The sequence below is a fragment of the Mus caroli genome, chromosome X (genome assembly GCF_900094665.2).
Source record: "Mus caroli chromosome X, CAROLI_EIJ_v1.1, whole genome shotgun sequence".
In the NCBI taxonomy this organism is placed as follows: Eukaryota; Metazoa; Chordata; class Mammalia; order Rodentia; family Muridae; genus Mus; species Mus caroli.
The window spans coordinates 140,116,477-140,140,129 of NC_034589.1; the positions used below are offsets into that span (position 1 = coordinate 140,116,477).

The 23,653-nt window shown below is 38.3% G+C and overlaps 1 protein-coding gene across 2 annotated transcripts in view; it reads left to right on the top strand.

Annotated features, from left to right (window-relative positions):
* The window catches only part of Fam120c (family with sequence similarity 120C), a 121,210-nt gene that overhangs the window by 91,388 nt on the left and 6,169 nt on the right, over positions 1 to 23,653 (top strand). For both annotated transcript variants that reach the window (XM_021152990.2, XM_029473215.1), the window contains exons 11-15: positions 16,020 to 16,134; positions 19,263 to 19,472; positions 20,598 to 20,799; positions 22,616 to 22,754; positions 23,111 to 23,168. In XM_021152990.2, the coding sequence (XP_021008649.1) occupies positions 16,020 to 16,134; positions 19,263 to 19,472; positions 20,598 to 20,799; positions 22,616 to 22,754; positions 23,111 to 23,168 (724 nt within the window). The remainder of the gene's footprint in view (positions 1 to 16,019; positions 16,135 to 19,262; positions 19,473 to 20,597; positions 20,800 to 22,615; positions 22,755 to 23,110; positions 23,169 to 23,653) is intronic.

The window sequence follows — 23,653 nt, forward strand, 5'->3', positions numbered from 1 at the left end:
AATTATGTGGTCAATTTTGGAGAAGGTACCATGAGGTGCTGAGAAGAAGGTATATCCTTTTGTTTTAGGATAAAATGTTCTGTAGATATCTGTCAGATCCATTTGTTTCATAACCTCTGTTAATTTCACTGTGTCCCTGTTTAATTTCTGTTTCCATGATCTGTCCATTGGTGAAAGTCAACCTGTTTATTCTTAAACACATTTCTGACAATTTAGTCATCTGATTTTCTAGTGTATCACAGATCACAAAGCACCAAATTGTAAATTTTACCAAATATACTTTGGTAATAAAATTTACCACATACTAAATGTAATATCTTTTCTAATTTTTTATGTTAAAATACTTTGGTAAAAGCAACTTAAGGGTGAAAGAGTTCATTTTGAATCTCAGTTCAAGCATCATGGTAGTGAATTTAAAGCAGCTGAACCTGGAAGCAGTTAGTCATATTATATACATTGTCTAGAAAAAGCAACATAAGGCTGGTGCTCAGCTAGCTTTCTCCTTTTTATACAGTAAAGGATCACAACTCAGGGAATGGTGACACCCACAGTGGGTGGTTCTTCCTACCTCAGTTAACCTAATTAAGACAATCCCATCTGCATGGTGATTGTAGATCTCATGAAGTTGACAATTGAGATTAATTACCACAGTAAGCCAGACAGACAGATACTTTAACAGACAGGCCTGCTAATTGCAATGACAAATGCTAGCACACTGCCAAAAACTCAAAGGAAAAAAGATTTTTTTTTCTAGACAAGGTTTCTCTGTGTAGTTCTGGCTGTTCTGGAACTCACTTTGTAGACCAGGCTGGCCTCGAACTCAGAAATCTGCCTGCCTCTGCCTCCTGAGTGCTGGGATTAAAGGCGTATGCTACCACGCCCGGCTAAGATTATATTTCTTAAAGATTCAAAAGACACTAAAGATTAAGAGACAGTATCTGAAGGTAAAATTGCCTATTCTTAATTAGTACCCTGATGTTTATTAAATCGTCACGAGCAGGTACTATTCTCTTTCTTACCATGTGCCTTGTTGTTGAGATTTCTGATCCTTACAATAATAGGGCCAGATAGCATAACTGAGGAATATATAATAGAGCAGCGCCCAGCAGTAGTGATATAGGAAGACAAAGTAGTAAGAGTTCAAACCCCCACTTTTCTGACTGCCATTTTATGTTTTTAAAGAAGATAAAATATTTTTAGTGTAGTTTTGGGCCAGTGAGATAGTTCAGTGGATAAAAGTGCTTTATCCACGCTACAACCTGATGTGACCCATGGAATGCACCTGGTGGAAGGTGAGAATTAACCCCAGCAAGTTGTTCTCTGAACACACACATGGGCACATGCATGAGCACACACACGCACTTTTTAAAATTAGAAAGGTACTCAAAACAATTAATATAAAAAGTAGTTGAAATTTTCTAAAAATTAACTTTAAGTGAAGAATAAGTTTAAACATGACATTGCTTACCAATATCATGTGAACTCAATGTGTGAACATTGAACTCTAGCCTAGTTGAATACCAGGAACCAATCCTTCTCAATTACTTCATCTAATTATAGTTAAAAGAGGCCTCCCATGGAAATATAGTAAAATATATGTTCATAAAGTTTTTAGCAGTCCTAGAAATAGCCTTTTAGGAAAGACTTATCTAACTCAAAGGTGTACTTTTGTATATACATCACTGTGTGTGTGTGTGTGTGTGTGTGTATATACTTTTATATAGTCATCACTGAGGAGGGAGGCATACAGAAAAACTCTGAGTTTTAAGGTAGAATGTAGCCCTATTGGATATGGAGGCTAAATCTAGACAGTTGCTCAGAGTCGACATGTTGGCCCATAACCATCTATAACTCTAGTTCCAAGAAATCTAACACCCTCTTCTGATCCCTATAGGCAGTAGGCACATGTGTGGTACCCAGACATATGTGCAAAATTACTCACAAGCTAGATAAATCTGTATTTCAATTTCCCTAGTAAAACTAGGAAACAACATCATTTAATGTTTCTGCTGTATTTCCTAATGACATATCCCAGATAGGAAAACATAAACTCTACTAGGGCCAGCTAGAACGCTCAGCAGATAAAGGCATCTGTCTGAAAGCCTGATAACCCCTTTTAACTCCAGACCCATATGGTGGAAAGAAAGAGCTGACTCCCATAAGCTGTTGTTCTCTAACTTCTACATGTGCACTGTGGAACACACATATGCCCCCTCACATGCATGCATACACTCTATAAATTCAGAACATTTTAAACTTTTTGTAAAAATCAAATCTACTAAAGGAAGATTTTAGGGGCTAGTAGGGATTTCTTCTCTTAGAGGGGCTCATAAAAGCAAAGGCTCATTTGCTTTTCACCTGATTAGAAAACTGATTAATACCATAAAAGACCCCAGAAGCCATTGATTCCAACAGTCAAGCTGTGTTAGTACACTTGGGAATAGCTAGATGTACACTCTTGAGGTGAACAGTTTCTGCCAGGGGGTTGGGGGCATAGAAGAAGGACAGTAGAAGAAACAGAGCAAACTTATAGACTTGTAGAATACTGTGAACGCTTTAGACTGTGGCTTTACTAATGTGACATAGTGACCAACTGGCTGGCATAAATGACCTTTGTCCTATTAGTGAGACCTACAAACATACTTTCAAACTGCTTTGCCTGCTACTGCTGCCTTTCAGGTTGTGGCTTTGTCCAGTGGAAGCTGTGTTGACTAAAGCATAGACCAGTGCAAGGAACTCTCTGTTACTGGGCCCAGTGTTGCTTACTGGTTCAGCTAGCATTTTCAGTTTGTTTTTAAAACATCTCAATTGTAAAATGAAGGCTGGTAAGTGTCCATTGTACTAAAATATCTGGTTATTATCGAAATGCCATATAACAGGGATAATTGAGGATGAAATGGAGACAATAAATCTAGTTACTGATAAACTATAAATTATATCCATAGACATTTATGTTGCTAAATGTGGGGAAAGAGACTTATGACATAGTTACTCAAATGCATAAAAATAGAGGGAAATAACATGCAGGAAAGTTAAGCTATTGTTTTGAGACACAGTGAAAAGCATAGCTAAACCCACTTAAATGCTGTTAGTAATGTAAATATTTAGTTGTCAAACAAGATAAAAGATTCTTGTTTTGCTTAATTAAAATTAAAATATGTAGATTTGAATAGTGGTATTAAAGACAACAGAAGTGGAACAGAATTCTATATAGGCAGTAGTTTCCTAATGCAAGTAGACATGTAGTTTTCAAAAAGAAAGACCATCTAAATCTGCTCAAGGTATCAGTAAATCTGTAATTGTGAGTCAGGCTCACTCCCTTGCCCTCACCTGTATTAAAGTGGGTCTATTTCAAGCAGGACTAGCCAAGAAGACAGGGATTCCTTCTCCCAGCTCCTATTCTTGGGCTGTTATTTTACCCTGGAAAGGGAAGGCTGCCATTTGTCATCAATCCCATCCCCAAGTCCAGGTAAGTGTGGCCAAGAGGATTATTGACCCCCAACCCCACTCATAAAGGGCAGAGACTCTAATCCAGTGGTTCTCAATGTTCTTAATGCTGTGGCCCTTTAATATAGCTCCTTGTGTTGTCGTGACCCCCAACCATAAAATTATTTTTGTTGCTACTCTGTAACTGTACTTTTGGTATTGTTTTGAATGGTAATGTAAATATGCAGGATATCTGATGTGTGAGCCCTGTGAATGGGTCATTTGACCCTCAAAGTAGTCATGATCTATAGTTTGAAAACCACTGCTCCAACTGAGGCCCTAATTGACTCCTTGAAGCCCAAACGATGGAAGGAGTTTTCACAGCCATAGGGGTAAGCTACAAAGATCAGGGCTACCAACAGGAATGTATCCCCATCTTCACTACCCATCTATAGAGCAGAAGTATTACATACCATACTGGGAAAAAATCCCTACATCTAGTAAAACACTCAGATCTTTGCTGGGGCAAGCAAGCCATAAAGTGTGTATGTGTGCTGGTTAGTTTTATGTCAACCTGACAAGCTAGAGTTACCCGAAAGGAGGGAACCTCAATTGAGAAAAATAAGTATTGGCTATAAGGTATTTTGGTTTTTTAAAATTAGTTTACTTATTCACTTTACATCCCAATATTAGCTCCTTCTTCTCTGCCTAGTCCCCCACACTGCTCCTCTCCCATTTTCCCCTTCCCTTCTTCTCTTCTCTGAGAAAGGGAGCTACACCATAACACATTCTCTCTCTCTCTCTGTCTCTCTCTCTCTCTGTCTCTCTCTCTCTCTCTCTCTCTCTCTCTCTCTCTCTCTCTCTCTCTCTCACACACACACACACACACACACACACCAGCACATCAGTCACTGTAGGACTCGGTGCATCCTCTTTCACTGAGACCAGACAAGGCTGCTTAGTTAGGGAAATGTGATCCACAGCCAGGCAACAAATTCAGGATCAACCTCCACTCCAGTTGTTGGGGAACCTGCATGAAGACCAAGTTGCACACCTACTACATATGTATGTTGGGGGAGGGCTAGGTCCAGTCCATGTTCTCTCTTTGGTTGGTGATTCAGTCTCTGGGAGCCTCCGGGATCCAGGTTAGTTGACTGTCTTCCTATGGAATCCCTATCTTCTTCAGGTCTCCCAATCCTTACCCCAACTCTTCCACAAGACTCCCAGAGCTCCATCTAATGTTTGGTTATGGGTCTCTGCCTCTGTTTATGTTAGCTATTGGATGGAGCCTCTCAGAAGACAATTATGCTAGGCTCCTGTCTGCAGGCATAACAAAGTATCATTAATAGTATCAAGGATTACTTCTTGCTCATGGAATGGGTCTCAAGTTGGGCCAATTATTGGTTGACTATTCACTCCTTCTCTGCTCTATCTTTGTTCCTGCACATCTCATAGGCAGGACACATTTTAGGTCAAAGTTTTGTGGGTGAGTTGCTGTCCTTATCCCTCCACTGGGAGTCCTGCCTGGATACAGAAAGTGGCCACTTTAGGCTTCATATCCCCCACTGGGAGGAGTTTCAGCTAAAGTGACCCACATAGCCACCCTGAGACCTCCCCTATCCCAGGTCTTTGGCATGTCCTAGAAATGACCCCCCCCACACACACTGCTGATTTCGTTCTCTCTCCCCTATTCCCCCTATACTTGATCCTCCCCCTGCCCTACTCCCCTCCCCTTTCCAGCCCAGTTCCCTTTCACCCATCCATCTACAATATTTATTTTATTTCCCCTTCTGAGAAAAATTCTACCATCCTCATTTGGGCACTCCTTGGTATTTTGCTTCTTTGGGCATGTAGATTGTAACTTGGTACACTTTATAACTAATATCAACTTATAAGTGAGTGCATACCATGCATGTCTTTTTGGGTCTGGGTTACCTCCCTCAGGATGATATATTCTAGTTCCATTCATTTGCCTACAAAATTCATGATGCCCCTTTTAATAACTGAGTAGTATTCCATCATGTAAACGAACCACATTATCTTTATCCATTCTTCAGTTGAGGGATATCCAGGTTCTCCTGGATTCTATAAGAAAGCAGGCTGAGAAAGCCATGGGGAGCAAGCCAGTAAGTGGCATTCCTCCATGGCCTCTTCATCAGCTACTGCCTCCAGGTTCCTGCCTTGTTTGAGTTCCTGGCCCAAGCTCCTTCCGCGATGAACAGTGATGTAAAAGTATAAACCTAATAAACCTTTTCTTTTCCAACATGGTTTTTGGTCATGATGTTAGATCACAGCAATAATAACCCTAACTAAGAAAAGACAGGGTGGAGACTGATATAATTTAGAATGAGAAATGGAAAACTCTGTGCCTACTAGTATGTGGAAAGCAGAGGGAGGCTTAATGATAAGCAATCAGGAGGCTGATAGCTAACTAACATAGTAATGTGGCAGAAGATCCAGACATTTTATACCAAGAATCATAGAAAGAATCAGCTTCTTTGTTGTCTTCCTGAATATGTGCTAGAGTGAGACAAGACAACAAGCCATTCACTAAAGACCCATACATTCAGCCCCATCAATGAAGGGCATATGCCTCTATGGTGCAAAAGCCTGAAATAGCACCTCTGATTAAACAGCACCTGAGAATAACTATCAAGAAGCTAAATTTTAAACTAAAATCAAATGTATCTTTTTATTCTGTGTGACTTTTCAAGGCCATGCCTTCTTAGACATGACCTGTAAGCTACTTGTCCTTCGCTGAGTGTGGGGCTGAAGTGTGTAACCTCCTAACACTCTGAGATGTATTCAATGGTAAAAGGTAAACATCTAGTTGGCTGAGGAGACATAAACATATTCTTTAACAAGCTAGTGGCTTTTGCTTATTATGAGTGACAGATAGGTTAAGTTAGGGTAAAAACAAAGGAGAAAAATTTCAACAATGACATCAAGTGCTACATTATGCATAGAAAGTACAACCATTCTGAAAATCATTTGGCAGTTCCTCAGAAAAGTGGACATAGTTCTACTGGAAGATCCAGCAATACCACTCCTGGGCATATACCCAGAAGATGCTCCAACTTGAAAAAAGGACAGATACTTCACTATGTTCATAGCAGCCTTATTTATAATAGCCAGAAGCTGGAAAGAACCCAGATGCCCCTCAACAGAGGAATGGATACAGAAAATGTGGTACATTTACACAATGGAGCTACTCAGCTATTAAAAACAGTGGATTTATGAAATTCTTGGACAAATGGATGGATCTGGAGGATATCATTCTNAGTGAGGTAACCCAATCACAAAAGAACACACATGATATGTACTCATTGATAAGTGGATATTAGCCCAGAAACTNAGAATACCCAAGTTATAATTTGCAAAACATATGAAACTCAAGAAAAAGGAAGACCAAAGTGTGAATACTTCATTCCTTCTTAGAATGGGGAACAAAATACCCATGGAAGGATTTACAGAGACAAAATTCAGAGCTGAGACAGAAGGAAGGACCATCCAGAGACTGCCCCACCCAGGGATCCATCCCATAATCAGCCACCAAATGCAGAAAATATTGCATACACCAGCAAGATTTTTCTGACAGGACCCTTATATAGCTGTCTCCTGTGAGACTATGCCAGTGCCTGGCAAATACAGGGATGCTCACAGTCAGCTATTGGATGGAGCACAGGGTCCTCAGTGAAGGAGCTAGAGAAAGCACCCAAGGAGCTGAAGGGGTCTGCAGCCCTATAGGAGGAGCAACAATATGAACTAACTAACCAATACCCCCAGAGCTCCCTGGAACTAAACCACCAATCAAAGAAAACACATGGTGGGTCTCGTGTCTCCAGCTGCATTTGTAACAGAGTATGCCTAGTTGGCCATCAATGGGAGGAGAGGTCCTTGGTCCTGTGAATGTTCTATGCCCCAGTATAGGGGAATTCCAGGGCCAGGAAGCAGGAGTGGGTGGGTTGGGGAGAGGGGGGAAGGGGGAGGGGATAGGGAATTTTCAGAGAGGAAACTAGGAAAGGGAATAACATTTGAAATGTAAATGAAGAAAATATCTAATAAAAATATATATAAATAGACTTCACTAACTAAACAAGAGAAAAATTGACTAATAATATTGACTACTCCTGATCAATCTACAGATCTCTAAATGTGACAAATGGTAAATAATTCAGGCTTTCAAAGAAGACTAAACACTTTAAAGCAGTATAGATACTTTCAAAGAAGTAAATGAAAAGTTGGGGATATAGTTCTTTAGTGGTATACTTGCTCCGGATATAAGTTTAAACTCCGACACTAAAAGAAAAAAATCTCAGCTGAATAAAGCCACACATGCAAAATTAAATGAAGGCATGGTAACCTACCTTATTGTGATAGTTAATCCTGATCATCAACTTGATAAAATTGAGAAACACCTAGGAGATTAGTAAGGCATACCTCTAAGTATATCTGAGGACATGACCAGAGACAAATAGATCATGAAAGCTCTGACCTAGTAAATGGTTTAATACACGGTTGGAACTGTACAGTGATAGTGCATGTCTTTAATCCCAGCACTCTGGAGACAGGCAAGTGGGTCTCTGTGAGTTCAAGGCCAGCCTGGTTTACAGAGAGTTCCAGGTCAGCCAGGGCTGTACAGAGAAACCTTCTATCTTATAACAAACAAACAAAAACAAAAGAAAGGAAGGAGAACTATAAATGGACAATTTTAAGAGTAACGATTGAGATGGGGTCTGTAGCTACACTGTGGTGCACGTACTTAACATGCTCATGGCACTGAGTCCCCAGTTCCCACACAAGATAATGAAATACAGAGTGCAGTATGTTATTTCAAACAGTGCTTAAAGATCACGTGCATAAATACAAATGTAAAAGTCCTGAAGCATACAATAAAGCAGGCCACCAGTTATCTATAGAATACCCCACCCAGCACTATCAAAGTATACATGTTTATGTGTACATGGAACGTTGTGCATCACAGACAATATGTTAGGTGGCAGAACAAGACATGATGAATGTTAAAAAAAAGGCTTGAGTTATTCAAACTGTGGTCTGTGGCAACTGCAAATTAGGGGTAATTCATAAAAGGAAATCTGAAAAAAAGGGGGCACAAGTATATGAAAATTGAACTTCAGGGTCCTACATAATGAGTCATACGAGAAACCACAAAGGAAATTAGAAAATAGAGATGAATAAGAACAAAATGGCAACATGGTAACTTATTAGGCACATCTAAAATAATGCTGATAAATATATATCTGTAAGCGCTTTTTGTATAAAAGAAGAGAATCCTCAAACCAATAACCTAATTTTGTATATTAAACTAGAAAAAAAAAGACAAAATTGGAGTTTTACACATTGCTAGTCCCTGCTGTTTGGGAAGCCGAGGAAGGATTGCTGCATGAGCCTGGTAGTTAAGGGGGTAGTTAAAGGGCATCCAAAGCAATGGGAATGCAGTTACCTGACATGTAGTGCATGAGGTCTTGAATCTCCCTAGCACTGCAAACTGAGTAAACCCAAAGAACCAGAAAGCAGGGAACTGCTAAATCTGGATCCTCTATAAATGAAATAAGAATGCCAAAATAATAAAGTTAAATAATACACACGTTGTTAAGTTTTATTTACTGGATATATTAATTATACATAAAGGGCCTCATTGTCATTTTCAAACATGTATTTGGATCATACCCATAATATGGTCTCTTGTGATCCCCCTTCCCTGACTTAGAAAAAAACCTGAAATTAAGAATGATAAAGAAACACTACTTACTGGCTTTGGAAAAATTAAGTATGAGGAATAATATGGCAACAAATTAAGTGATAGACAAAATTGGCAATTAGTAGAAAGTTACAAATTACTAAAGTTAACTCTAGAAGAAATGGAAAATCTGTGTAAATATATAACAAGGACTCAAATAACTAATTAAAATCTACAAATAATTTAATATTGTAATTCCCAGTTTCATTATTCCCCTACAAATGATATAATTTCATTCTTTGAGGCTGAATCATACTGTGCTGTATAAATAGTACATTTTATTTACTCGTCCACTGATGGGTACCTAAACTGACTCTACAACTTGATTTGTGAGCATTGTTGCTGTGAATATGAACATGCACATTATATCCTCTCCTTTGTTATGCAGATGTTTTGAATTTGATGCAATCCTAATGTCTATATTTCCTCTTTCACTGAGCTATTGGCATCCTATTCAGAAAATTGTTACCTGTGCCAGCATCTTGAAGTGTTTCTCCTGTTTTCCACTTATAGTTTGGAAGTTTCAGTTTTATGCTAACTGTTAGGGTTTGGTTAAAGATTTACATAGAATAAAAGAGTTGGCACAGTTTCAGTCTTCTACATGGGATCATCTAATTGTCTAACTACCATTTGTTAAAATGATTCTAGCTTCTGGTGTATGTTTTTGTCACCTTTGCCAAGAAGCATATTGCTGACAATTCGGGTATACACATGTATGGTCCTCTCTTTACGTTCCATTACTATACATGCCTGTTTTGTGCCAACACCGTGATGTTTGTTGTTTCCATGGCTCTGTAGTATAATTTGAAATTGGGTGTTATGATAACTCTGGATGTGCTTTTTTCCTATTTGGGGTCTTTTCTGCTTCTATATGATTTTGAGGATTATTTTTCTAGTTCTGTGAAAAAGAAAGGTGTTGGTATTTTAATGGGGAATTATATTTAATCTATAGGTGAATTTCATTAGTATGTAGGTTTAGCAATATTAACTCATCTTATGCATGAACATAGGAGGACCCTTTCATATTTTGTCATCTTTCTTTGAGGTATTATAATTATTATTGTAGAATCCTTTCATCTATTCCACTGGTTCTCAACTTGTGGGTCACGACCTCTTTTGGGATCAAATGACCCTTTCACAGAAGTCACCTATCAGAAATCCTGCATTTCAAATATTTACATTGCAATTTATAATAGTATCAAATTACAGTTACAAAGTACCAATGAAATAATTTTATGGTTGGGGGTCACCACAACATGAGGAACCATATTAAAGGGTCGCAGCATTAGGAAGGTTAAGAACCACTGATCCAGTTAGATTTACGATGTGGTTTTGGTGTTGGCAAACAACAAACATCACGGTGTTGGCACAAAACAGGCATGTATAGTAATGGAACGTAAAGAGAGGATCATACATGTGTATACCCAAATTGTCTGCAATATGCTTCTGTGGTTTTGTTATGTTTTGTTTTTGAGGTTAAGTTAATTTATTTTTATGATTTTTTTTCTCAGCAAGTTTTTTTTCATCAGTGTGTAGGCTATTGCTTTTTTTTTTTTAATTTTTGTATCCTGTCATTCTCTAGGATCTTTTAAATATGAGATCACATCCATGAAAACACAGATAGCTTGATTTTTCTTTCCCTATTTATAGTTCTTTTGTGTTTGTCTTATTACTCTAAGATTTCCAGAAGCTTGTTGAAGAAAATTGATAATAGCGGATACTACTTCACTCGGTCAGAATAATTATAATTAAAAAGACCATAGCAAAAATTTTAAATGTTGAAAAAGTATAGGAAGTATAGCTACTTTTAAGACTACTTTGTGATTTTCTTATTTTAAATCAAATGGTTTTTAAAAACAAACAAACAAACAAACAAACAAAAACACAGCTTGGCCTACAGTAAGAAATGCTTTAACAGTGAGATACATCTCCATCAAGTTTGCCATTTTCTTTTTCCTTAAGATTTTTTTCAAAATTTTGTTTTGTGTGTGTATATGTATGTATGTGTATCTGTCTGTCTGTCTGTCTGTATATTTATGAGTATGTGCCATGTATGTGAAGATGCCTGTGGAGGCCAGAAGAGGGCATCATTTCCTGGAGCTGGAGTTTCAGGTAGTTCTAACCTACCTAATGTGGGGGCTAGGAACTGAACTTGGGTCCTCTGGAAGAGCCGCAAACACTTTACCCACAGAGCCATCTCTTAGCCCCAAATTTATTATTTTCTTAAAAGATTAAATATGTATGTATCAGATGACTCATTCATTTCACTCCTAGCTATCGCTCCAAGAGCACTGAAAAGATATGCCCACAGAAAGACTTGAATATTAATGGAAGTATTAATCATAATAGCCAAAAAGCTCAAAGAACCTTATTATCTATCAACTGGTAAGTGGATAAACGTACTGAGGTATGTCCATCAATGAAAAATTATGTAGCAATTAAGTCAAACTACTGCTTACAGGCCAGATCATGAATCAACCTTAAAATCTTTATGCTTAGGGCTGGTCAATTGTAGAGTGCATGCATATGAGGACCTGAGTTCAACCCCCAGCACTTCAAATAATTATTATGCTAAATGTTCATGAAAAAAGTCAAAGAGATATTAAGTAGCTGGAAACTTCATGGAATGGAAGTCTTACTATTATAAAGATGTCATCTCCTCAATCCATAGTTTTCATGCATTGTTTATTAGATTCAATGAACTTATTCTAAGTCTTATATCAAAAGGTAAAGTTGAATGGATGTGTTGGCACGGTCCCTTATTCCTAGCTACACAACAAAAGTAGAAGGATCCCTGTGCCTGTTCAAGGCTAGCCTGAACACATATAGTCCAACCCTATCTTGGAAAAAAAGATTACTAACCTCTTAATAACTAAAGCAATCTTGAAAAAAGGAGGAAAATACAAAGTGAAGGCTTATTATAAGTGTCTAGGACACAGAGGTATTTGCTAAGGATTATTTCGTGGAACAAAGAACTCAAGAACATATGTTCACACTGATATTCTATTGATATTGACAAAGAAGCAGTTCACTAGACTGAAGTTTTTTCAACAATTAGTGCTAGCCAATTAGATAACTTTGTAGTCAGAAAAAAATGAACTGTGGCTTAAAACCCCATGAGCTCAAAATTATCTTAAAATTATCTTACTACAGAAAGAAAGGAAAGCAGGGCACATCCTGGATCTGGTGCTGAGTAAAGAGTTCTTAGATTTGCATCAGAAAATGATTTGGAAGAGAAAATATGGACTTTATCAGAATTTAAAATCTTATCCCTTGAAAGGCCACTTAAGTTTTGTTGTGGTGTTTTTGTCTGTAGAAATAAGGATGGCCATACCTCTTTATACTTTTCTGTTTTGCAATATTAGATCAAACCTCCTCCTTCCCAAGTACTCTACCACTTGGTCCCAGCCTTTTACATTTTTCTGACTCAGAATGAACATGAAAGTTTGGAATCAGAACAAATTTGTTAATGTTAAATAAAATTAAAAGTAGAAGTGGTAGGAAAGATTTCCAATTATTAAATCATATGTTAAATTTAAGTCAATATGGTATTGGCTTGACACAAATCAACACAAAATTAATAGGCTAGTGACAAGTGTTTTTATGTTTAAAAATGTAGTATGTAATAAGAGTTTTACCAAATAAAAAGAACCTTTTCACATATAAGCTGTACTAGCCCAGTTCTAGAGACAAGAAAACTAAATCTTCCAAAGGTTAAGGCAGTTGCCTAGGGTCACAGAGTATTAGAACCTCAATGCCAAGGAAGTCAGCCTCCAAAGTATGTAATCTTTGCCACTATATTCTATAAAAATAATGGTTCTATCAGTGTGTCTACGATATCACAGGCATTTACTACATATAAGTAAATAATAGCTTACTAAAATTATAATAGAATATGCAATAGTTACATGATTATGTATAATTATGTAATAGAAAAAATGCTATCTTATCACCAAAAATGGAAAGTTTTCATGATATGGGTTTTTGTTATTTTTATATTTATGTATTTTTATTTTATGTGTATGGGTATTTTGCCTGCATATATGTCTGTTCACCATGTGCATGCAGTACCCATGGAGACCAAAAGAGGGCATTGAATCCTCTGGAACTGAAATTGCAGGCAGTCGTTAGAAATCATGTGAGTGCTGAGAACCAAACCCAAGTCCTCCACAAGAACAACAAGCCATCTTTACCACTGGATCAACTCTTCAGCCCCCATGATTTAGTTTTGACAGAGATAATCCTCAGTGGAATAATATAGTTTAGAAAATAGTGTATGATTAACAACCTAAACATTGGTAGATTTAATCATAATTATTATTTCTTCTATCCTTGCACCCCATTAACTTATTAGGCCCTACACTGTGTCTCATAACTTATTCAACATTCATTGAATAGCATACTGATTCAGTAATGGAGGTTAGCATATGCTGCAGTGAGTTACTCAGCAAATATTTATTGAGCACCTACTGTGCTATACTTTATAGTAAGAATTCAGATTAACACTGGAGTATAAATCAAACCAAGCAAAAACCTCTAATCCCTAATAAAGTAAGTTAATTCCTCCTCCATAAAGCTGTCTTTGATTCTCTAGATACATTTAGTGAGGCACTCAGAACAGCCTGCATGATCATGCCCTGTGAATTGTATTAGACTTTCTGTGAGTTTGCCTCTCTCTCAGTTGACTCCTTTAGATCATTTTTCTTTTATAATATTCAAGATGTATATAATGCAAATAATTCTGCTTTGGAAGCTCTGTTTTGGTTAAGTGTTGTTTTTTTCATTTGTTTTAGCATGACCTGATTGATAATCTTCCAATAAATATTTACCAATACCCACTCTATACCAAGGTTCATGATAAAGGAGAAATAATAAACAAAGATCATCAAGAACACCAAGGTCCTAGACCTCCTGGTAATTCACATAGACACTTGAATATATTTTCATTGTGGCTAATTAGTAAAACATTTAAACTTTATTCTTTTACTCACACAGTCTGTAATTTTCAATGTCTTTTACTTATACTTTTCATGTAATACCTTGATGACAACATTTTTTATGTGTTTTCTTCACATTTGCCAAGAAATAAAGATAAAAGGCTTTGAAATAAAAGCTTAAGTAAAGCTAAATCAAGAAACTATAAAAAGTAGTCTTCAAGTCAAAAAAGTATTGGTAAAAAGAACACTTTGGGAAAGATACAAACTATGAATTATGTGCTAAATAACATAGTATCAGAAAATATAAACTAGGTTATAAATTATGAATAAATTTCCCAAGTGAACAATGAGCAGAAAAGACAGTACAGAATGTTCTAGGCAAAGGGAAGATTTGTCGGTTACAGAGTTCCTACCTACATATCCTAGATATTTAGAATATAATTGCTAAACAAATCACAGGATTTGTTAATTCCTGCCATTCCAGAATCATTGTAAAATTCAAAGAAATTTGAGCTTGAAGAAAAATATTGGTGGTAGGGATGCTTATACTGTTTTCTCCCCAATGGAGGACAGTAGTTCAGAGAACTTTCTAGATCCCAAGCCAGATTGTGGCTCCAGTAATTATGCTAGAGTCTCCAGGAATTCATTCCATGTATTGCTCCAGCCACCTGTTGCTTTAAATGCCAAGTTCCCAAAGTCTAGAACAACTCTAGACTAGATGTTGTTCATTGTCTTATGCACCCTTAAGGAGCTAAGTACATATTTTATACTGATATATTTGTAGTTTTTTTTTTCCATTTGTCTCTTCATTCACACTATCTATAATAGTAAGACACATTCAGTTCATTGACAGTCAATTCAAATACTCGTGAATAGGTACTTAACTAGATTTCTTATCTTTAAAAATGGTACCATGTCATCGCCATCTTCACAAGCCAAAGTTCTTGGGGTCTTGGGTTCTTCCCTTCCCTTCCCTGTCCTGTAAAACCTGTGGCCAAGGGTTGGGAGTGACTAACATGCATGTAGTCCTTAATTCCACCCCTAGCACTGTGGGAAAAGAAATTCCTATGACCAAGCCTTGTGGGTTTATATGCTGGCAGCTCTTATCTTATCCCCAAACAACATCATCCCTACTGTCAGTGCCTTCATTTAGTCCATTTTGGCCACAGATTCAGTCACCTCAACTGATACATATGTCAGTATCACTCTCCTGCTCATAGTCCTTAAATGTCTTCCTACAATTCAGAGACAAAGATTTACATAATCTTATTTAGAGACTATGATATAGTGACCGACTTTATAATTTTACCCACTATCATTCAGCAATATCAAGCCAGGTGTACCTTGCCATATAATGCCTCCATATTATTCTTCCCTAGAATAAAATAGGATGCTTTATTCCTACCTTGTGTCTTATTAAATTATACAATCCCCTTGAAACTCTGCTCCTGATGAGTTTTTCAGGTGACTTCCTTGCCCACTGGACTCTTCTGTGTTCTTATAGAACTCTGTGCATTTTTTTCTTAGCATACCACACTACACTGTCAATGTTGTTCATGTCTATCTCCTCTGCCACTCAGATTTGGAATTACTATAAATTAACTCAGAGTTTGACTCCTGACAAGTTTTGGAAGTTTTTGTGTGTGCATGTTTTTTGTGTGCATTCTAGGAAAGTTTTCTCCTGAGCTACATCTCCAGCCATCATTCTTGTTATTATTTCTGGTAGTGTCTTGCTACAATGCCCAGGCTAGCCTGGAACTCTCTATCCTCCTGTTTTTCTCCTAAATAATAGGATTACAGGTGTGTGCTATAATGCTTGGCACCACTTTAGGTTCTTGAGGTCTGGGACATGAATGATGGGAACTGTGATCAAATAATGATGTTTTTGTTTCTAGATACATGGTTCAGTGGCCTGGTGGCCGAATCCTGCATCGCCATGAACTTGACACCTTCCTTGCACAGGCAGTTTCTACTCAGCTTTATGAACCAGATCAGCTTCAAGAACTCAAGGTGATTTATTCTATCTTCATTTAAATTCCTTCCCCTGCTTTTTTGGTTTTGATTTGATTTGATTTGATTTGTGTGTTTTGTTTTTTGTTTGTTTGTTTGTTTGTTTTTTGAGAGAGTCTCAGGCTGGGCCTAAACTCGCTGTGTAAGGAAAGAGGACCTCGAACTCCTGATCCATTAGCTTCTACTTCCCAAGTTCTGAGATAATAGGTGTATCCCACCACACTCACATTCTCTTGCATAAGCTCATAGGTCTACTTTAAGTCCTTTTCTTTTGGAGCTAGGGAAAGAATAATTCTATAGGTAAGTGTTTGATTTACCTTAGCCAAATAGAACCTTCTGTTAATAAAACCAAGGGATGCCTGCTATATTCTCCTACTCCCATGATGAATAAGAATACTCAGAAAAGATATTTTACAAGCCTTGTAAACCATGGTAAGATTGGCACTTATAAGATATGTTGCAGGGACCTTAGTGTCTCTACTTTCCTCTGAGTAAATATCTATCTCCTATTAGCTAATTTTATTTATTTATTTATTTATTCATTATTTATTTATTTATTTATTCATTTATTTAGTGTGTGATCGTAGGTGTGTGTGAATTACAGTATACATGTGGAGGTCAAATAACATTTAATTGGGGCTAGTTTGCACGTTCAGAGTTTCTGTCCATTATTATGAAGGCAGAAGCCTGGGAGCTTCCAGGCAGGCATGGTGCAGGAGAAGCTGAGACTTCTACATCTTGTTCTGAAAACAAACAGGAGAAGACTGGCTTCCAGGCAGCTAGAATGAGGCTCTTAAAGCCCACCTCCACAGTGACACACTTCCTCCAACAAGGTCACACCTCCTCATAGTACCACTCCCTGGGCCAAACATATTTAAACCACCAGAGGACATGTCTTTATTCCAGCCAGACTAGCCATATTGATGGATCAAAATCCCTCTACAGTAGTAAAAACTGGGAGAAAAAATAGAAAAGCATAAGGAAGAAAATAGATACACCATGAACTGAAAGCAATAGAAGATAGTAGTGAACTATAAGCATAGATTGCCTTGCCCCTCAATCTTGGCATCATTGCCTCCTATCTACATGATACTGTCCAGGTTACTTGTTTTTTTTACCTTCTATGTCATTACTCATTGTATTGTCAAGATAATAAAGTAATGTGCATAAAACAGAATAGTCTCTTGTATATTTGCATATTTTAAATGTATTCTACTCTATAAATACAAGCCATAAATGCAAGATACCCCTTTTAGTAGATATGTAACTTTGATGCCTGTATTTATTACTTTTTTCATTGCTGTGACAAATTATTTATTTATTCTAGCTCAGTTTGAGGGTGCAAAAGGCTTTGGTTCAGTCAATAACAACAGAAAAATAGAGAGAAAGATTTGCAACATCATAATTTCCAGGACCTATGGGGTAGCTTATTATCTATAACTCTGGTAGTAGGGAATCCAGTTATCTCCTCTGACTTCTGCAGGCACTAGACATGCACACAGTATCTAAATATTCACATGGGTAAAATATTAACGCACATAAAAACAAACAAGTTAAAACTGATGCTAGTGGTTATTTAAGGCTGGCCTGTCAGATAGCTCAATAGAAAGCTGATATAGTTTCAAGTCCCGTTCTGGGTGTGATTTGGCATGAAGAGCTGCTCTAGGACTCAGAAATCTATTTCCTATCAAAAGAACCTTTACATTTGTCCTCTACAAAACAGCAAGTGCTCTTAACTGCAGAGACATCTATCCAGTGCCATACTATACATTTTTTATGTTATCTTTCTTTGATGGTTGGGTGTGCTAATGACCAAATTTCCATGGGGGCTTCAATCAGAAACACCAGAAAATAAAAAAGAGAAAAAAATTGCAACATCATAATTGAAGTTAGGTCTCAAAGGAAAAATCCAACAGCCTAAGACAAGTGTAATTTGCTACGTTTCCTAGGCTAAGCTTGAACTCCCAGGCTCAGATGGTCCTGTCACTTCAGCCTTTTGAGTAGCTGGGACTGTAGATGTACTTGGCAGAAGAGAGCTTGTTTGTTTGACTGGGTAGCTGGTTGATTTTCTATAAGATATATTGTCTTGGCCCAGGCTGGCCTTGAACTCACAGCAGAACTCCTGCCTTAGCCTCCTCAGTTCATGCACTATCATCTTGCTAGAACTGATTCCTCAAAGGAAACTTTCTGAGTTGACAAATGTAAACATTTTCGGAGTTCTTGATATATATTACTTAGTTGCAGTAGATATTCCTCAGCATTTGTAAGACTTCCCATTTATCTCATTGCACTGTCACCAGTATTGAATATTCTTTTGGTGTTCACTTTTTAAAAGTTTCAAATTTGATGAGCAAAATGTGTATCCTCTAAATCATCTCAGGGAAAGGTGGACATATAAAGGACTTTTGCACTCAAGTGACTGTTGAAAAGCAGTATGTATGGCAGCTCATGACTGTAATCCCAGTACTCAGGAATCTGAGGCAGGAGTATTACCATGACTGTGAGACAAGCTTAAGTGATAGTGTAAGACCATTTTTTAAAAAAAATGCTATTTACATTTATTATTTACTTACTTGTGGGTGCAGTGCAGGAGGTGCACTGTGCCGTGAAGTCCATGTGCAGGCCAGAGGACAACTTGCAGGGGCTGGTTCTCTCCTTCGACCATGTGGATGGCCTAGGGAGTGAACTCAGTACCCTTACCCACAGAACCATCCCACCGGCCCAGCATGTTCTAATTTAATTGGAAGAGTCAACATTACAGGAATAATAATTAATAACTGTTACCAATGACAATCTAGGTTAGGTACCCCTTATCTGAAATGCACAGAATTGACCAGACATATTTCAGATTTGAGATTTTTTTCAGACTTTTTAAATATTTGTGTATACACAATGAGGTATCTTGGGATAGGACCTAAATCTAACTATGACTTCATTTATGTTTCATAGGTACCTTATAAACATTGCCTAAAGATAATTTTATACAATATTTTAGGGAATCTGCATTTTAACTGCAACCAAACATATGAGGCCACAGACTTTAGGTTGTTTTAGGCATAAAGGTTTTCATTTCTTTCTTTCTTTTCCTTGTAGTTTCTTAATAATTTTTTTCTCTGTGATGGTTTTAGATTGAAAAACTGGATGCTCGAGGGATCCAGCTTGCTGCCCTCTTCATGAGTGGGGTCGATACAGCTCTGTTTGCCAATGATGCATGTGGACAGCCAGTCCCATGGGAGCACTGCTGCCCCTGGATTTACTTTGATGGCAAGCTGTTCCAGAGCAAACTCATTAAAGCAGGCCGAGAGCGAGTATCACTGGTTGAACTCTGTGATGGTCAGGTACCAGTACACATCCTGATCTGGTATGGGAACAAATTTGTAGGCATGGAAGTGGGGCTAGAGCTAAAACATTTGTTCGGTAGGGACCACGAGTGAGACAACGTGTCAGACTTAAGCTAAATGTAATCAACATGGTCTCCAATACCTGTAATCTAATATATGTCTATTACAAAAGCATGTGTTGGAGAGTTATGTTTTTCCCCATTTAAAGTTTTTATAACTTTTGCCTTACTGAGAGTATTTCTTTTCCATGGAATTCCCACATACATTGTATTATATGCCCTTTCTGGAACTCTTGGAATGTCATTTCTCCTTATTCACAAATACTGCAAGTCACCTTTCTAAGTGATATTCCTGGGGGGAAGGGGGTTAGAAATAGAAGCAAGTGGTAAGGAGATGATAGAGTAGGTTTTACAGTATAACCTTGGGAAAGGTGAAAAACAGCAAGGGAAAGGGAACCTTACTCGGTAGTGTATCTGTTTATTGGGGAGTGAACTGAGGGACTGAAGGGTCAGAAAATCACTCCCATCCTGCCCCTTCTTCTTTATAAATAGCATTGTATTGCAACATGGCCACATTCATTCATTTATATATCTACGACTTGGTTCATGCAAGGATGGCAGAGGAGAGTAGTTGTGGCAGACACAGTGTGGCCCACAAAGTTCCAGAAGTTTACCAACCTCTGGAACTAGGTATATGCACACAGCCTCATCAGAGGTAAGGGTCTTCAGTCCTGAATGTGAGAAAGGTTCAAAAGCTCTGTAAGTATCTAGGGTTTTTTTTTTTTCTTTTCTCTGCTACCTGATTTTGTTGCCTCTCCCTTAAAAGAGAGATCTAACCTATTGTTGGCATGCAGTCAGCCCTTTTCTGATGTCCCTATTGTTATATTTGTTTTCCTCATAAGCTGCTGGTCAGCAATAATCTTATGGTATTGTAGGTTTCTTGTGAAGAGTAGGAACTTCAATGCCAAACAGGCTTTCGGAGGCTATAATCTAGAAGCATTTTGCCCTGGGCTCAGTTCCCATAATGGGAAGAGAATTGTGAGAGTGTGCCTAGAGGGCTCAGTACTGTGCGTGGAACATGGAGAAAGTTCAAATCAGTACTAATTCCTGTGCTCATTTGAAGGCTGACCTGGCCAGCAAAGTGGAGAAGATGCGGCAGAGCATCCTTGAAGGCGTCAACATGAATCATCCGCCACCTTCTGCTCTGCTCCCCTCACCTACTTTCGTGCCCCCCATGGTGCCCTCTCTCTACCCCGTTTCTCTTTATTCCAGAGCCATGGGCTCATTTCCACCTCCCCCTCAAGCAAGGAGTCGAGGGTTTGCAGGTCAGTATCTAAGAATGAGGTGTCATCTAATGTATCTCATAATCAACACGCCAGCATCCTGCCAGTTGTAGAGTCAACAGTTTCATGTATATCTTACTTTGAATTCCACATGACAGTATAGTAATGTGACATGTGACTATAAATGTTATATCCTATGGAAGAAAGTCCAGCGAAATCCAAGTCCATTCTCGATAGAGGTGTTTGTTTCGCAGTGGTTTGAGTCTCATCATCCAAACTCACGCAGTCTGGGCTGATGGAAAACCAAGAATCACTCATGACTTCCTTATTTTGATAGTTATAATTCCTGTGAACTGGAGCATGCTTGATGCTAGTTCATTCACTCCTTATAGGCAGTTGCAGGAAGCTTTTTTTAGGAAAAGAATTGAAAATACATGTCAGTATTGGAAGATGACAGTAGCTTGATGTAGCTACATTCACTCTGGGGGTAGACCTAATACATTGCCTACCTTCAGCTCTAAAAGCATGGAAAGAGATTTGATCACTTTTTTTTTTTAAATGAATACACTGTAGCTGTCTTCAGACACACCAAAAGAGGGCATCAGATCCCATTACAAATGGTTGTGAGCCACCATGTGGTTGCTGGTAATTGAACTCAGGACCTCTGGAAGAGCAGTCAGTGTTTTTAACCGCTGAGCCATCTCTCCAGTCCCAGGATTACATCTTAGTAGTGAAAACAAGTACATGGATACATGTATAAATTATGCTGACAGCCAAGATTCTACTTAATAAGGAATAGACAAGCATGATTCAGGCAGCTCAAATCTTGATACACTAAACAACCTGCTTCTGGTGAAACAATTTGTATGGGTATGGTGGTTGGAGGGGGGAATCAATCCTAGGACTTTAAACATTCTAGGCTGGCATTCTAGCTGTATGCATCCACAGCTCTGAAACAGGATAAACAATAGGGATATTTTAACATGAACTAGTAAGAGCATGTCATTAGGTGAGTGTATCTTTGCTGTTGAACATGTATATTGTATGTTTCTCCTCTATTTAAAAATAGTAAAGGGGGGGCTGGTGAGATGGCTCAGCGGGTAAGAGCACCCAACTGCTCTTCCGAAGGTCCTAAGTTCAAATCCTAGCAACCACATGGTGGCTTACAACCATCCATAAGGAGATCTGACTCCTTCTTCTGGAGTGTCTGAAGACAGCTACAGTATACTTACATATAATAAATAAATAAATAAATAAATCTTTAAAAAAATAGTAAAGCTGGAAGTTGAACTTAGACTTTTAGGGTCCCAAAATGCAGCAGTTATATTTAGCTCAAAGGTGGGCTTACATGAGCAGTGTACGAGTCAGCCCCCTGTATAGTCAAGTCGTATAGACCAAGGAGCCAACCATTTAATCCTTTAAGCTGACTTACCTGTTCTCTGATTGTCTGAGTGTTAAAGAAGCTGGGGCTGGAAGGGTGACATGATGAGAAGAATGAGTGAAGATTTAGAGTGGAGAGGAACGCATGGATTTGATCAAAACTCATATGCATGGATGAAAATTTTGAATTGTTTAAAAAAGGAAAAATATATTTGGTGCTAGAAAACTTTTTTCTATACAAATTCCTATTATGTGGCAGGTATAGAGTTGAAAGAAATCATTCACTTCCACTCCAGTTATTCAAGTGGATCTAAAGAGAAATCTTAATCCTCTTCCCTGCATGAACTTCCTTTGTTATCATAGTCTGCTCATTGAGAAGTGGGGATAAGAAGAATAGGTAGATTGTATAGTATCTTTCATTTCACCTCTTGCTCTATCTTGCACTTGCCGTCCACTGCTGCTATTCTTCAATTACCAGGTCTCCATCCAATCCCACCCCAAGGAGGAAAACTGGAAATTGCTGGCATGGTGGTGGGCCAGTGGGCTGGCAGCAGATCTTCCAGAAGTCGAGGATCCTTTGGCATGCAAGTGGTTTCTGTCGGTGGGCCAGGAAAAGGGTATGTACTTGAATGCGTTGGTATGAGCTAGTGTACCTTTAGGAAAATACCCAGCTATTGAATCCTTCTGTTAAGGTAAGATGTATTAATCAACTTTAGTATTTGAAATAAGCTTTAACTTTAGCTCATCAAATATGTAACAAATGTTCTACTTGATAAAAAGAGTTAGTTTTTGTGGTGAGGACAAAAAAGAACACAGAATAATTCAGTACAACATAGCAATGGTAGAAGTAGACATTTGCAGTGGTAATACTAAAGAGAGTCATCTAGTTAACAAGACAGGATGAGCAGTTAACCAAGTGAAAATGGAATTTGGGATTCTGTTCTCATGGTCACTTTTCTCCCTCTTGCTAAAGACACGGAAAAGAACAGGCTGGTAGAGGATCCAAAGGTCACAAAAAAGGAAATAAACAAGTAAGTATCTTTCTTGAGATTATCCTGCTGCTTTGACATCTTTTGCCCCTTCTGGCTAAATTACAAGAGATTATGGCAAACATGGAAAGCTGAACTGTCTGGGGGCAGTTTTCATGCCTTTGCTAGCCTTTTGATTTCAGTGCCCACTTCTCTGGGGTGTTGGTCAGTAAGCATTTGTCACCCTGAATTGTTCCCACAGGGCTGCAGAGGCTCTTTTTTTCTGAATGAAAGGTCACACAATAGAAACCAGGTACAATGTCCTGAATACCTGTGCCTAGTATAGTTGTGCTGCAAGCAGCCAGAAGGGAACAGAGTGACACCAACAGCTAGATTGTCTAAAGCCTGTCTGAGCTTTGAGTGCCCAGCAGAGATGCTTAGAAAACTTGACTTGCCGGGGGGTGGTGGCGCACGCCTTTAATCCCAGCACTTGGGAGGCAGAGGCAGGCGGATTTCTGAGTTCGAGGCCAGCCTGGTCTACAAAGTGA